This window comes from Gracilinanus agilis, chromosome 4 (genome assembly GCF_016433145.1).
Source record: "Gracilinanus agilis isolate LMUSP501 chromosome 4, AgileGrace, whole genome shotgun sequence".
In the NCBI taxonomy this organism is placed as follows: Eukaryota; Metazoa; Chordata; class Mammalia; order Didelphimorphia; family Didelphidae; genus Gracilinanus; species Gracilinanus agilis.
In genome coordinates, this window is record NC_058133.1 from 81,544,454 (window position 1) to 81,559,439 (window position 14,986).

The 14,986-nt window shown below is 35.2% G+C and overlaps 1 protein-coding gene across 1 annotated transcript in view; it reads left to right on the plus strand.

Moving 5' to 3' along the window:
- The window catches only part of SWT1 (SWT1 RNA endoribonuclease homolog), a 165,463-nt gene that overhangs the window by 27,169 nt on the left and 123,308 nt on the right, over window positions 1–14,986 (plus strand). Inside the window, exons 5-9 of the mRNA XM_044674629.1 lie at window positions 3,574–4,339; window positions 7,405–7,464; window positions 9,793–9,922; window positions 12,623–12,724; window positions 14,049–14,237. Coding sequence (XP_044530564.1) covers window positions 3,574–4,339; window positions 7,405–7,464; window positions 9,793–9,922; window positions 12,623–12,724; window positions 14,049–14,237 — 1,247 coding nt within the window. The remainder of the gene's footprint in view (window positions 1–3,573; window positions 4,340–7,404; window positions 7,465–9,792; window positions 9,923–12,622; window positions 12,725–14,048; window positions 14,238–14,986) is intronic.

Consider the following 14,986-nt stretch of genomic DNA (forward strand, 5'->3'; position numbering starts at 1 on the left):
TCATTATTTGGGAGTTACAATAAAATCATAAACAGAATTAATCTAGCAGCCACAAACTACATTAACTTAAAATGATTCAGGGCAGCTGGGTAGCTCAGTGGAGTGAGAGTCAGGCCTAGAGACAGGAGGTCCTAGGTTCAAATCCGGCCTCAGCCACTTCCGAGCTGTGTGACCCTGGGCAAGTCACTTGACCCCCATTGCCTACCCTTACCACTCTTCCACCTATGAGACAATACACCGAAGTACAAGGGTTTAAAAAAAAATGATTCAGTGCAATAGGAAACTCAACGAAATAAGCAAGATTAATTTACAAAACTAATTAGCAAAATACAGTAAGATACAGTTTCTCTAAAACAGAAATAAAACTCATTCAGTTCTGAAAGGTCTTTTTTTTTTTTTTAGTTTTGTCTTTGCTCTCAGTTCAAAGTTCTGAGCAGGTATGGGGGTGAATAGGCCATGTGGCCTGATAGTAATCACTAGTTCAAGGTTCAAATGCTAGGTCCACATGGATGTCGGTCGTGGGCTCGGGGCTAGAGAAAAACTTAGGTCAATTTTGTAGAAAATACCCAAGTGTAGAGCTTGTGGGGGTTGCCTAAATTAGGTCTTTAGAGAAACACATGGAGGGCTAGAAATAGGGAGAAAGGGGAATATACTACCAAAATCTTTAGCGGCAAAGCTGAAGCAGTCTCTGGAGATCGAGATCTCGGCAAAGGCAGCAGCCAGGGGTCATCGATGTTAGGGCTCGGGTTCTGGAACTAGCAGGATTAGCAGCACCAGAGGCAGGATCAAAGAAGAGGCACCGGGACGCTTGCAGGCTTGTGGCATGGCAGGAATGGAGATCAAGTCAGGAGTCAGGAGATCAGCGGCAGAGACACACTGGCATTTTAGTTTCAAAGCCCAAAAGCCTGAATTGGCTGGCCTGACCTCCCAAGGTGGTTTGGGCTGGACTGGCTGGCTGAGTCCCATCTGAGGCAAAAACGTGCTGTTGCTTTTAGCAAAAGCATGGCGAGGAAAGCCACTTTCCTTTTTAAAAAAAGTGCTCAAAAGAGCTGAGCCAGGCCAAAAAGAAAGCATGGCTATCGTTAGGCTATCTGGAAGATTGAGAGTTCGAATTTCGACCTTCTGGTTTGCCAAACTGTTATGATTAAAAATGATGAGGGCCGAGATCAAAAAGAATAGTATTTTAATAAAAGCCATGTTGATATAGATAAACTGACCATGCGCCTGTAAGAAAAATCTATTCCAACCTCACCTCAGCCATTTTACCTTCCTCCCTCCTCGAGCTCAGGTAACTAAAGAGGAGGCTCCAAGTCACTTCCCCCTAATTTCAAACAGTCCCTCACCTTGAATAGGTCATCGAAAACCGGAAACCCATTAGGGATCACGGGAAATGTAGTTCTAAGTATCCCAAGTGATTTTAAATGACACAACTGATATAGAATGAGATGGGAAGAACCATAACAATTTATACATACATAAAGCATTTTATTTACAAATAACTTTGGAAGTCTTAACTCTGATTACTGAAATGACCAGCACAATTCAGAGGATTTATGATGAGACATATAGCCCAACTTTTGACAGAAAGGCAATGAGACACATTTAGGAGGAGACATTTGTTTTTAGATATGACAAATATGAAAACAACTTAAAAACAATAATATAAGTAGGATAAGATATAAAAATATTCCTAATTGAATTTGAGTATGTTTAAGAAATATGAAAATAGCTCTAATATTATGAATGGCTTAAGGCCATAGTTCTTTCAAGGTAAGTCTATTAACATTTTTTGTATGTTTCATCATGGCTGGTACCATTTTACACTTGCTAGTTCCTGAGAAAATGTTTGCTGAGTTGATGTGGACCTCAAATTGTATGAGTATTATACCTGTAGACCATTAAGAGGTATAGAACTAGTAGGACTAGCATTTTGGAAGAAACACTATGTCTGAATAAATTCCCAAAGCTTTTCCCCACTATTCTTTATTTGAGACATTTGTTACATAAGATTTTTTTAATTGAAAAAACCAGAAACCTTTTTCATATATTTTTTAAAATATCACTTTCATTCCTGAATTCTTAATGAGGCATCCTTTGAAACAAGGAATAACAAAGAAAGAGAAAGCAAAAGCAGTTCATCAAATAACTAATAATCACCTAAACCAGTGATGGGCAAAATACAGCCCATTGGCCAGATGTGTGCCCCCTGAAATGCCACCCATGCATGACCTTATTCCTAATCTTGATGAATACAGTGAGTAGGATCCAATACAATGAAACTTTGAAAGAGTTGCCTTAGAAACAGACTGACAGATGAGCATTTCCTTTCCTTTGGCCCCCTCTTTAAAAAGTTTGTCCATCACTAGACTAAAGTATTCTTGATAGTCTATGCAATGATCCATACTCATAATCTGCAGAGAAGGAAAGGATGTGCCTTTTGATCTCTTTTCGGCCAAGTTTGGACATTATAATTACATGTTTGTTTTGAATTGAGGAAGTGCCATTTAAAAGTAGTGTTTGTGGACATGTGGGGGACCTTGGAACTACATTTCCCATGGTCCAACGGGTTTCCTTTTAGATGACGTCTTCAAGGTGAGGGATGGCTTTAAATATTGGAAAGTGGTTTGGAACTTCCTCTTGGCCACCTGGCTGGCGTACTAGAGAGACAAAAGATGGGCTCCAGCGGCAAATTTAAAAGTTAGTCAGGTGCGGTCATATATATTTTACCAACATGGCCATGGCTTTAATTAAACTACTAATTTCTCTTATTATAACAGTCTTTATCATTTTTAATCATATCATACATGATGGGTTTATTTTTTATTTTTTGTTTTTTTTTCTTGTTTTTGTTCTCATGCATGCTATTGTAGTCATGGTGTACATTTGTAAAAGTTTTCCAGTGTTTCTCTGAATTCTTCATATTTGTTGTTTCTTGGCAGACAATATTTTTCTATTACATTTTGTTTGTTTAGCCATGCTTTGGTTTGTTTCCAATTTATTTTACAAGAAAAAGTGTTGGTGTGACCATTTTGTTATCTGTGGGACCTTTCTGTTTCTGGCCTCCCTGGTGTAGATATCTAGCAATGGGATCTCTGGACTAAAAGTAGTGGGCATTTCAACCACAGTTTTAGCTTGATTCTAAATTATTTTCCAAAACAATTGGACCAATTCACAGCTTTACTAATATTGTACGAATGTGCTATTCTTTCTCAAGACTTTCTAGCATTGGGTGAGATTCTCATGAGTAAAAATGGGATGATAATATCCATAGTACTCATTTCCCTGATTTATTGTGAAGATAAAAAAAAGCAATGCATTTTGAAGCATTTTATAGACTTTAAAGCCCTACAAAAATGTAAACCATTACAATAGATTGTTATGAATTGGATGTTAATCAGATATGTTTATGCTGCTCTTGAATTGTTATAGTATTTAACTAGTGTTTGGAAACTCTGAGACTTAATTCTTAATGCAGTTTATATCAATTTATGTTTTACACTATACCAATATAAGTGTGAGAGAGTTATAGTGTATAAGTAGGCCTGTAACTTATGTTTCTGCACTACTTTGTAGGTTGGATGTTGAAACAGGTACTCAAAAGAAGAAACAAAAAATCAGTTCTTTTTCATCCCAAGAGCCTGATAGACTCCAAAAGAAATTATTCGATGACAAGCAAAGTACTTCTCACAGTCAGTCTTTAAATAGAACTGAAAAAGAAATAAAGAAGTATGTTGCTTTAAAACATGAAGATGTAAAATCGAAAAGTGAGAACAACCAGAGTAACTATGACCTCAAAAGTAGTAGCAGCCTCACGTGTAACAAGAAGACACAGTCTAAATCTGAAGCTCCAACGAGTGAAAGGAAATGGCCTCATTATCTTGCTCAGAGAGAGAAGTTAAGAGCATTAAAGAAGAGAGAAAAGAGCAACAAAGTCAAAGATAATTTAGGAAGACCTGTGCTTGAGAAGTACATCAAAGATGAATTTGCCAAGGAATGTAATTCCAAAGTCTTGAATAAAGAAGCACTTGAATCTGAAAGATGCAAAATCAGTTTCAAAGTTGCCACAAAATCCTGTGGTACTCTTCAAAAGCCAATAGAGAATAATGTTTTTGATTCTAAATTTCCTAAACCAAAGCCTTCATGTGAGAAAAAAGAGACCCTCCAGAATCCTCCAAATTTTTCTAAACACAAAGTTAAACATTTATTACCATCAGTCACTTCATATAAATCATCTGATTGTAAGTGGAAAGAAAAATATCATCCTGAGCATTCCAACCAAAAAAGAAATAATTCACAGCCAGAAGAAAGTGTATTTCCTACAACTGCATCATTAAAACAGGTGGAGCAAATAAGATATTTTAGTCAAAAGAATTTTATAGTAGAGAAGGATTTTAAAGTGGATTTGTATTAGAAATATTCACTATGGAAAGCTGGTTAAAATGAGTTTTTTGTTTGTTTGTTTCTAGGACTTAAACATCATTAGTGAAATGTTGGAAAAGAGGGATCTCCTATCCTTTCTTCCTTGATAGTCAGGGGGTTGGTTCTTTTGTACTCAGTAAAATTTACTTTTAAAAGGTGCCAGTTATTAGAATGAATGCTCTTTGAGTGAATGGAGTATTTTAGTTTTACCTTTTTATCCTCATCACTTTTCATAGCACAAAGTGCTTCATAAGTGCTCATTCTTGATTAACTGAATTGGTTGAAAAAGTTTTCATCAAAGTGGTCTATTTGGCTCTTCAATGATAGTCAGCTGCCAGGAACCCTGTTGGCCCTGTACTGATAAGCTTTCAGCATTCCAGTGCCTTCCTTCAGTTATAATTTGTTTAGATTTTCTCTCATAATTTCTTAGTTCATTTTTAGAAATGAGAAATTTATTTGCAGGGTTCAATTCAATTCAACAAGTATTTATTAAGCAGTTATTATGTGTTAGGTACCAGAAATACAAGAAACAAGTATTCCCATCAAAGAGCTGAAATTCTGCTGAGGGACACAACTTGTAGACATAGAAGTAAATGAAAAGTATAGAAGTATAATTTTAGAGGATGTTGGGAAAACAATCCCTAACAACTAGACAGATCTGGAAAGACATATATAAGAGTTGATACTTAAACTATGTTTTGAATGAAGTTAGATATTCCAAAAGGTAGATAGGAGGGAAGAATGCTCTGAAGGCATGGGGGGAGATAGCATATGCGCATGCCCACACACACATGCATATGCATATTCATATACACACAGAAATGTATATATGTTATATATAGTGAATAAATACAAAGTAGTTGAATACAATGTAGTTCAGGAGGATGGGCATTAGTGGTTAGAGTGATTTGGAAAGTTCATACAGAAGATGGTGTTTGAACTTGCTTCATAAATGAAGAGAAGCTCTTTGAAGCAAAAGATAAGGAGAGATTACATTCTAGGCTTTGGGTGATGGAATAATATAAAGGCATGGAGACAGAAGATGAAGAATGAAAGGAATGAGAATCCCTGACCTTTTTGAAAAATTATGACCCTAGATATTAGAATCAATCAGTATTTATCTAAAGGAAGTGATTAATCTGGGATAGTGATTAATAATTATAGTAACTATATTTTATAAGGTTATTAAGCAAACTAAATGTAATGTATTTAGCTGCTTTTCTCAGTGACCTCATATTAGCTGCTTTTTCTGTAACTTTTGATAAGCCAGTAATCTGGCATTTTGCAATGGATTATGGCCTCATCTAGTCTGTGTATCCTAAGCAGAAGGGAGTGACTCATTTGCGGGAAGGATAGAGCATTCTCCAAGCAAAAAACTGTGTGTGCCCTCTGGGGTAAAGATCTGTGTTCTCTAAGTGGAAGTTTTCCCAGGTATGCACAGGAAGCTTGTCCTTGGGAAGGTCTACCATATATATAGCCTATAATCTTTGCCATCTAAGGCATGTCCCTGGAAAGAATGGGGGTGGCTGTTCTCTGGAGATCTAGAAAAGAGGAAGTGTTAGGGTATATAACTGGTGGAATCTCTCATTCAATTGACTTTAGGTGTGAGGAAGCCTAATGACACTGGCCTCTCAATAAATCTGTTATTGGCTTGGAGCTTTGCCTCTTTATTTTCTTGCAGATTGGCTTAAAAATATTTGCCATAGGAACAGAGAAATGATGAATTTGGCTGTATTCAACAGTGCACTGTCGAGTATGTGAAACTGGGCACAGATATATTGAAGCTAGAAACACAAATTTGGATCAGGTTGTTAAGGTTGTTAAGGTCCTTAAATATAAGAAGAGGTTATATTTTTCCTAGAAAGAAATCAGAAGTCATTGGAATTGATTGAGTAGGGAAGACATGGTCAGATCTGTGTTTGAGGAAAATTACTTTGGCAGCAGTGTATAGGATAGACTGAAGTGCACGGAGATTTGAAGCAGAAGATAACTTAGAAGGTTATAGCAGTAATCTAGCCAAAAAGTGGTAAGGAATTCATCTAAGGCAGCAGTGTGAAGGGAGAGAATTTGGATGAGAGATGTCATGGAGGTAGAAATGGCAAGGTTTGACAACTGGTTACATATGTAAGATGATAGAAGGTGAGAAGCTAAGGCTATTGTTAAAAATTATGAACCTTAAAGATGGTAATGCCTTTACTAGGGGAGTTTTGTAGAGGAGACGGTTTGGGAAGTAAGTTTGAGGTCAGCTTTGGACCTATATTTGAGTTGTCTTCTTGCTATCCAGTTAGAAATGTTTAAAGGCAGTTGGTGATGTAGGATTGAAATTTGGGTACAGATTAGTGTTGGATACATAGTTGTAGCAGTCATTTGCATAGAGGTGATAATTGAACCCCTAGATGTAGAAGGCATTAGCAAGAGAGAGTATAAAGGGAAGAGAAGAAAACATAGGACAGAATCTTGGGAACAGCCACAGTTATGAGCTTGCGGTTGATAAGTAAGCAAAGGAGAATGAGGAGTTGAGGAAAACAACACTATGCCATGAAAACCCAGCTATTCAGTTGTAATTAATTGTAAGGTTATTGGTTCCTTAAATAGAAATAGTGAACTTTGGAGGAAGGATTGGTTTTGGACAAATTAGTAAGTTCCATTTTGTGTGTGTTGGATTTGAGATTCTTATGGGGTATCCATGTTGAGATTTCTAGCAGGTAGGCAATTGATAAGGTAGGACTGAAGTTTAGGAGAGATATAAAGCCTAAACTTACAGATTGGGGATTCATCTGCATAGAGATGATAATTAAGTCCTCAGGAGTTGAAGATATCTCCATTGGAGAGTGTTGAGAGAAAAGAGAAGGCAGCCCACTACAAACTATGGTGGGGACACACCTACATATAAAACCATTGAAAAAATATAACTGGTTAGGATGTAGGCTTAGAATCTGGTATGTTCTTTTGTCATTAACTAATAGAGTTAAAATTTTATTTTAGAGTTTCAAAGCAACAGAATCTCCTAATTCAAGTAATTGTGTTCAGGATATGGATCAAGAGGTTAGTACTCTACTTATTTATTTTTAATATATCGATTACAATTGCTAAATTGAGTTCTTGGCTTATTAACACTAAAAGCAGTATGAATATAAATATGATGCTATTGTTGCCACACTATAATCATTACATATAATTATGTAATATATAATAATTGAGAGTCAGCATTATATAGCAAATGGACCACTGGATTTACAGTTAGAGAATGTGGGTTCAAATCCTACCCCTGTCATTTACTACTTGAATGATCCTTGACAAGTAACTTAATTTCTTTGGGCCTCAGTTTCCTTATTTGAAAAATGATGTGTACAAATATAGATTAAATAGCCTCTAAGACACTTTCCAGCTTTATATGTTTAATGATCTTTGTATCTATGTAACTTTACGGTATGAATTCTTTTAAAAGCTTTCATCTGAATATTTAAAAATATTTTTCCATCATCTGACCTTTTGCTTTTATTATTTTTACAGCCTGTCTGTATCTTAGCTATTACTGTAATCTGCAGATACCTAAAGATGTTATTCCCATTTGTACTTATAATTGCAAAATGATGCAAAAATGAAGTTTTTAGTTATAGTCTCATAAAAGATAAGAAAATTACATGCATGTCAATCAAAGTTGTAAATTTTGGCAATAGGGAAACCCCTCCCATGCTTTTGTCTTTTAACTGGTCTCAGTTTAGACCTGAAATAGATTTTTAACTATATTTGCTGAATGGAACTTTCTTTTTCTTAATTAAATGATTAAATGCATGGGATATTTTAAATTTTTATAAATTTATTTATAAATTAAATTCTTCAAAAAATTTTAAAACTTTATTAAATTGTTTATTATTTTTACAATCCTCAAAAATTTAATGGACTTCCTTCTGATATGAGAAGCCTTTTTTTTTTTTCCGATTTAAATTTATTATACCTTTTAGTTTCTTTTCCATTAGGGAATTACTTCCTCACAGTGGATTGGGTCTAAATATCCAAATATTTGGATATTTAAACATTTTTTTTAAACCCTTAACTTCTGTGTATTGGCTCCTAGGTGGAAGAGTGGTAAGGGTGGGCAATGGGGGTCAAGTGACTTGCCCAGGGTCACACAAGGATATTTAAACATAAAAACACCTGGAACGGTTTTTATTTTTAACCTCTCCCATACCTTTTATCTTAGAATCAATACTGAGTATTCAGTATTCAGAGTTCCAAGGCAGCTGAGTGGCAAGGGGCTGGACAGTTGAGGTTAAGTGACTTGTCCAGGGTCACACAGCTAGAACGTGTCTGAGGCCATATTTGAACCCATCTCCAGATTTGAACTCTTCTCGAGAACTAGTTCTTTATCCACCAAGCCACTTAGTTGCCCCTTCTGGAGCAAGTTTTAAAACTTAAAAAAAAAAAAAATTCTGAGGAAGAATTGAACCAACTACATTTAAATATTTAGGAGGTTAAACTTTAAAATTTTTTTCTTCCTATACACAGATCTTGTGTCTTGAATACAGATGGTTTTGATTTTTTTATTAACTTGGAAATTGTTAACAACTTGGAATACATTTAAATGTGAATCTTTCTATAATTCATTAAAAAAAACAATGTTACAAATGCAAGATTGAGAAGGCATGGCTAGAAAGCAGTTAGTTTGCAAATGATCTGAGGGTTTTAAGAACTTTAAAGAATGTGAGTCAGTATTGTGATTTGGTAGTCAGGAAAGCTAATGTGGTCTTGGGCTGCAGCGAAGAAGACCTAGTGACCAGGAAAAATAAAGTTATAATAATTCTGCTGTCTTCAGCCCTGGCTTGACCACATTGGAAGTAATGTGTTTTGTTCCAGGACTGTGGTATAGAAAGGACATGGAGAAGCTGTAGAGTGTTCAGAAGAGGGCAGCCAGGATAATGATGGCCTTCGAATTCATGCCATACAAGTCTGTTGAAGAAGTGGGATATTTAGCCTGGGAAGAGAAGATTGCTAGTGGGGTGGAGAGAGTGTAGTGGTGTGGGGGGCACAGATATGAAAACTGTCTTGAAATATTTGAAAAGCTGTTGCCTGGAAGAAGGATTAGCCATGATCTGCTTTGCCCCAGAGGGCAGAACTAGGAGAATTGGGAGCATATTGCAAAGGACCAATTGGACTTGATGTAAAGAAGAATGTCTTAATAATTAGAGCTATCCATAAGTGTAATGGGTTTCTTTTATCGTAGTGGGTTCCCCTTCATTTGAGATCTTTAAGCAAAGGCCAGATGACCATAAGTCTGGTATGTTACAGAAGGGATCCTTTTTTCAGGTACAGGTTGGATTAGATGGCTTCTGAGGTCCCTTCCAATTGTGAAATTCTGTGATTCTGTGATAGATGCAGATAGTAGAAGAGCTTCATGCTGCTCGTGTGGGGAAAAGTATGGATTTGCCAGTGGTGCCAGCTTCTGGAGAGCTGACAAGTATGGAAATTGACTTGGCTGAAGATGATGTGCATCCTTTTGTTGGTATGTCCTCTATATTAATGTTGATGGTTTCACCTGGTCTTTTTAGCATTTCAGCACATTAATTCATTATTTTGACTATGTTAAGATCAGGAGGAAATATTGAGTTCAAAATGTTTTAAAGAAATTGTGCATTAATAGTCTCCAGTGACAGATTATAATGTATTTCCAGTATTCTCCCCTGTCATAATTTGTTACAGTCTTTAAGTTACAAGGCAGTTTGGTATGGTTTTTGCTTTATGACACAAGATTTTTCACTTTAATATACAAATCTTAATTGTACTTTTTATTTAATTTGGGTAAGCGATAGTCATGAAAGTTTGACCTTTCAGTTTTTTACTCTTTTAACTGTAATTGCATACTAATGAAGATTTTTTTTCTCTCTGTTAAGGCACTGACTGGATGTAATAATGTAAATTGTAATGTGTGGAGGAAGTGTCATCTTGAATTTATCCTGGTTATACAGTCAGGTCTTGGTTATCCTTGGTAATGGGAAGGAATAGTGGTATAGACAATCCCCAACTCATTTATTGACTTTGGAATGTATAATATTATTTACCTGATTAATTATATTTAGTTATAAACATGTTAATATTAGCTTATAATTGATGAACACACTAACTAATGACAGAGTAAGGTGGCTTAAAAGCATAAGTGACAAGGGGAAGTCTATTTAATTTAACCAACACAATTACCTACTGTAGGTAAAACAATGTGATAGTTGTGAGGAGAGAGAAAAATTTAGATGAGGAAGCATGTTCATTGCTCTCATGGACATTGTAGTATGTAAGAAAAATAGACATAAACCAATAATACTTAAATAATATATAAGTTCACTGTAGAGTTACAGTGCAATTGAAGTCAGAGATGTGTAGGGCTGTTATCAATAGGGCATATTAAGTAAAGTTTCTTAGAGAAGGCAGAATTTGAATTGTGCTTTAAAGAATGATTACTAATTCAGTTGGTAAATAGGTGGAGTGGAAACCTTCTAGGAGAAGGGAATAGTCATGAACAAAGGTGTGGAGGCAAGAAAGAGTTGAGTGTGTTTGAGATACTGACTGGTTATTGAGAGTCTGTAGTAAAGTGAGGAGTCTGGGATATAATGTGAGATGAGACTGGAAAGACAGATACCATATTATTGAGGTCTCTGAATATAGGTAAATAAATTTGAATTTTATGCAGTAGGGAGTTAGTGAAAACTGCTAGCTGAGGAATGATTTGACCAGGTCTTTATATAAGGCAATGGTATGGCAGGTATGAAAAGGATAGAATTGGGAGATAGGAAGAACTATTTGGAGGTTATTGGAGTAGTACCAGCAGGTAGTAAGGAAGGCCTTCTAGGGCTATTGCTGGGGGGAATAGTAAGGCAGGGATAGTAAGACATTTGAATATTTAAGGGACTGTACAGAACTGAATATTAGAATTGGAGCAGCAAAAAAATAGAAAGCTGACAAGGTTTTGGAACTGAGAGACTGAGTGAATACAGAGAGTCCTAACAAGACAGTAAAATTGTAAGAAATAGTAGGATTTGGGTCAAAGTTGATAAGCTTGTTTTTTGGATTGTTGAGTTTGAGGTTCTTGTGGGAAATTAAGAGGGAGATGTTCTGTAGGCTTCTTTAAGCTTTATTATATATCCAAATTTCAGATAAGGAGTTTGGGTTTGAGGTTTCTATTTGGGGACTTTTTTATAAATAGTTGATGCCATTGAAGTGAATGAGATTGCCAAGGGGGAAAGAAGATAAAAGGCAACAACAGGACTAAAGACAAGATATTTATTAGAGTCCAGAAGAAAATTAGGAACCTGTGAGGGAACTGACGAAGAATTTATAAAGGTTAGACTAATAACCACGTGAGGGTAGTTATGTATAATGCCTAATTAAGGATGAGTACCTAATAAAGAAGGGGTGATCAAAGGTGTCAGATACTAGAGAGGAGGCAAAGAGAATAGGAATTGGAACATGACTATTATATTTGACTGTTAGGATGTCACTGATGTCTTTTGAAAGAGCAATTCAGTAATATGAGATGCAAATTAAAATTAGTTCAATTCAAGAGCATTTATTAAGTGCCTTCTATCTGCAAGGCACTAGCATAGAGTTACAGAGAAGAAAATGAAAATCTTTAACCTTAAGGAGTTTATGTTCTACTCTACTCACAGAAGTTTTACTGTCAAGAGGCTGAAGAGGAGATACTGAGTGTAGACAGTTTTTCTGCCCCCCCCAAAAGTTTGTGGTGAAGGAGAGGCAAGAGGAGAGAAATGATAGCTGGATAATATAGAAAGATCAAGAGAAGGCCCCCCCCCCTTTTTTTTTTCTGATCAGGAGTAATTAAGAAAGTTTCTTAATCATATGGTAAAGAGTCAGTGGGAATAAGAGTTTGACATGCATAAGGGAAGGAGGAGTGATTGGTAGAGCATGTCTTGGATCAGTAAGGAGAGAATAGAATTACAGAAATGGGTGAGAAGTAGGGATACTTTTCAGTCTTGGATTTGAAATTTGCTGTAGGTATTCATAAAGTAAATAACTCATGGGTAATTGGACACTGATTTCAGTGAAATCAATCTCTTGCCAAGGTAGAAGACTTTTCCTATTTCTAGATTACATTTTATGAGTTAAATTCAACAAACAGAATTTTATATATTATGTAAAATATTTTTAAGAATAATATAATATTAAAACATTGGTGTGCCTTTTTTCCATTCAGAGAATACTGCTTCAGATAAAAAACTTTTAATTGTTATTGACACAAATATTCTGATGAATCATCTGAAGTTTCTTGGAATTTTGAAGACGATGGATGTCCCAGGTATTCATGCATGAAGATATTTTCTGATTCTTACTAGAGAGTATCTCACACATTACTAGAGATCACAGGATCAAAATTCTTATTTCTGTTGTGCTTCAGGATTTACAAAGCACTTTACTGCTTTGAAGTAGAAGGTACAAGTATTATTCCCTATTTACAAAACAAGGAAATGAGCCCAGAAAGGTTTAATGGTGATTTATCAGTAATTACCCAACTAGGAAGTGTCAGAACCAAGACTAAAAAACAAGGTCATCTAAAATCATATAAAGAATTCTTTTTTCAGTCACACCACTCCCCTTCAATTATAGTATGAATTTGTGAACTTTGCAGAGAAGGACAAAGTGTTTTCTTATGCTTGCCAAAGTAATTTTGTTTAGTAAATTCTATACTTGCTAATCACAATAAGATGAGATCTTTAGAGATTGGCTTAGCAATGCAAAATCTTGTGCTTTCCTTTTTATTTAAAAAAATTTAATTTTAACATTAAAAAAAATTTTGAGTTTCAAATTCTCTCCCTCTTTTCAGACCCTCCCTTATCCATTTAGAAGACAATTAATGTACAGTTATACATATGATATCATGCAAATCATTTTTCCATATTAGCCATGTTACCAAAAAACCCCAACATAAACCCTCCGAAAATAAAGATACTGAAAAGTTTGCTTTGATCTGCACTCAGAGTTCATCTCTTTCCTCTCTGGAGGTGGATAGCATTTTTCATCATGATTCCTTTGGAATTGTTTTGGGTCATTGTATTGATCAGAGTAGCCAAGTCTGTATATAATGTTCTCCTGGTTCCGTCACTTCACTTTATATCAGCTCATAGAAGATTTCCTAGATTTTCCTGAAACCATCCTGCTCTTTATTTCTTATACTGCAATTATATTCTGTCACAATTATATACCATAACTTATTTAATTGAATCATGCATTTGATGGACATACCCTCAGTTTTTATTTCTTTGCCATCCCAAAAGGAACTGCCTGCTGTAAATATTTTTATGCCTTTGGATCCTTCTCCTTTTTCTTTAATCTCTTTGGATTACATACCTAGTAGCAGTGTTGCTTGGTCAAAGGCTATATATATATATATATATATATATATATATACACACATATATATATATAGTTTTATAGCCCTTGGGCATAATTCACTCTTTTTCCTGAATTCCTTTTAAACACATGTGTGGATAGTTAACCTCAACTTAATTATAAGGTCTTTGATAGTTAGGAAGATAGCTTATATTTCTTCATAAAGTCAGTGTGCCTAGTTTAGATGTCAGTATATATATTGGTTGATTTGATAAGACACTTGAATTTTCCAGGATTTGATAAACTTGTATTGATAATTCCTTGGGTGGTTGTACAAGAACTAGACCGCATGAAAGCTGGGAAATTACTGAAGCATGCACAGCACAAAGCTATACCTGCAGTTCATTTCATCAATAACTGTCTAAGAAGTCAAGATGGAACACTGTGGGGTCAGTCTATTCAACTTGCTTCTCAAAAACTTTGTAAGTATTCCATGGATGTAAGTGCTCAACATTCTACTCATTATAAATACGGCCTTGGGAAAAAGGGGAATGGTTCAAAAACTTAATTTTTCCTTTGGTAAAAAATGATTGACACCAACAACAAAAATTGCACTTTTAATTGTAATTTTTTATATCAAGCAGTGTAATTAATGTATAAAGTGAACTAGAGATTTAGTAAGAAGTTTCTGTGCTTTGTAGCTATCTTTTTTTATTCCTTTTTTAAATTGCTGCATAATATTAACTATTGTGTGATAAGCCTATTGTACATTTTCTCTATCTTCAATTTTTTTAGGTTGTATTTGCCTCTGTTAGACTTAGTTGTCAAGAGCAGGAACCATCTCAATTTTTCTTTTGTGCCTCCAATGCTTGGCACTTATCAAATTTTTAACAAATGCTTTTTCATTCATTCATATCAGGTTTTGACTGGTTATATTTATTGGCAAGTGTGTGTTTGGGTCTCTGTAATAATGAAGTGCTGTATAATACAAATTTTCCAAATTTTTTCTCTCTTTATTACCTAACTTGGAATTTTTAGGCATGTTATAAATAATGCCTACAAAATTAAAATAACACATTGTTCTGGTGTTTTGTTTTATTTCTCCAAAAGGGTCTCTTTCTTTCTTTCTTTTTTTTTAAACCCTTAACTTCTATATATTGGCTCCTTGGTGGAAGAGTGGTAAGGGTGGGCAATGGGGTCAAGTGACTTGCCCATGGTCACACAGCTGGAA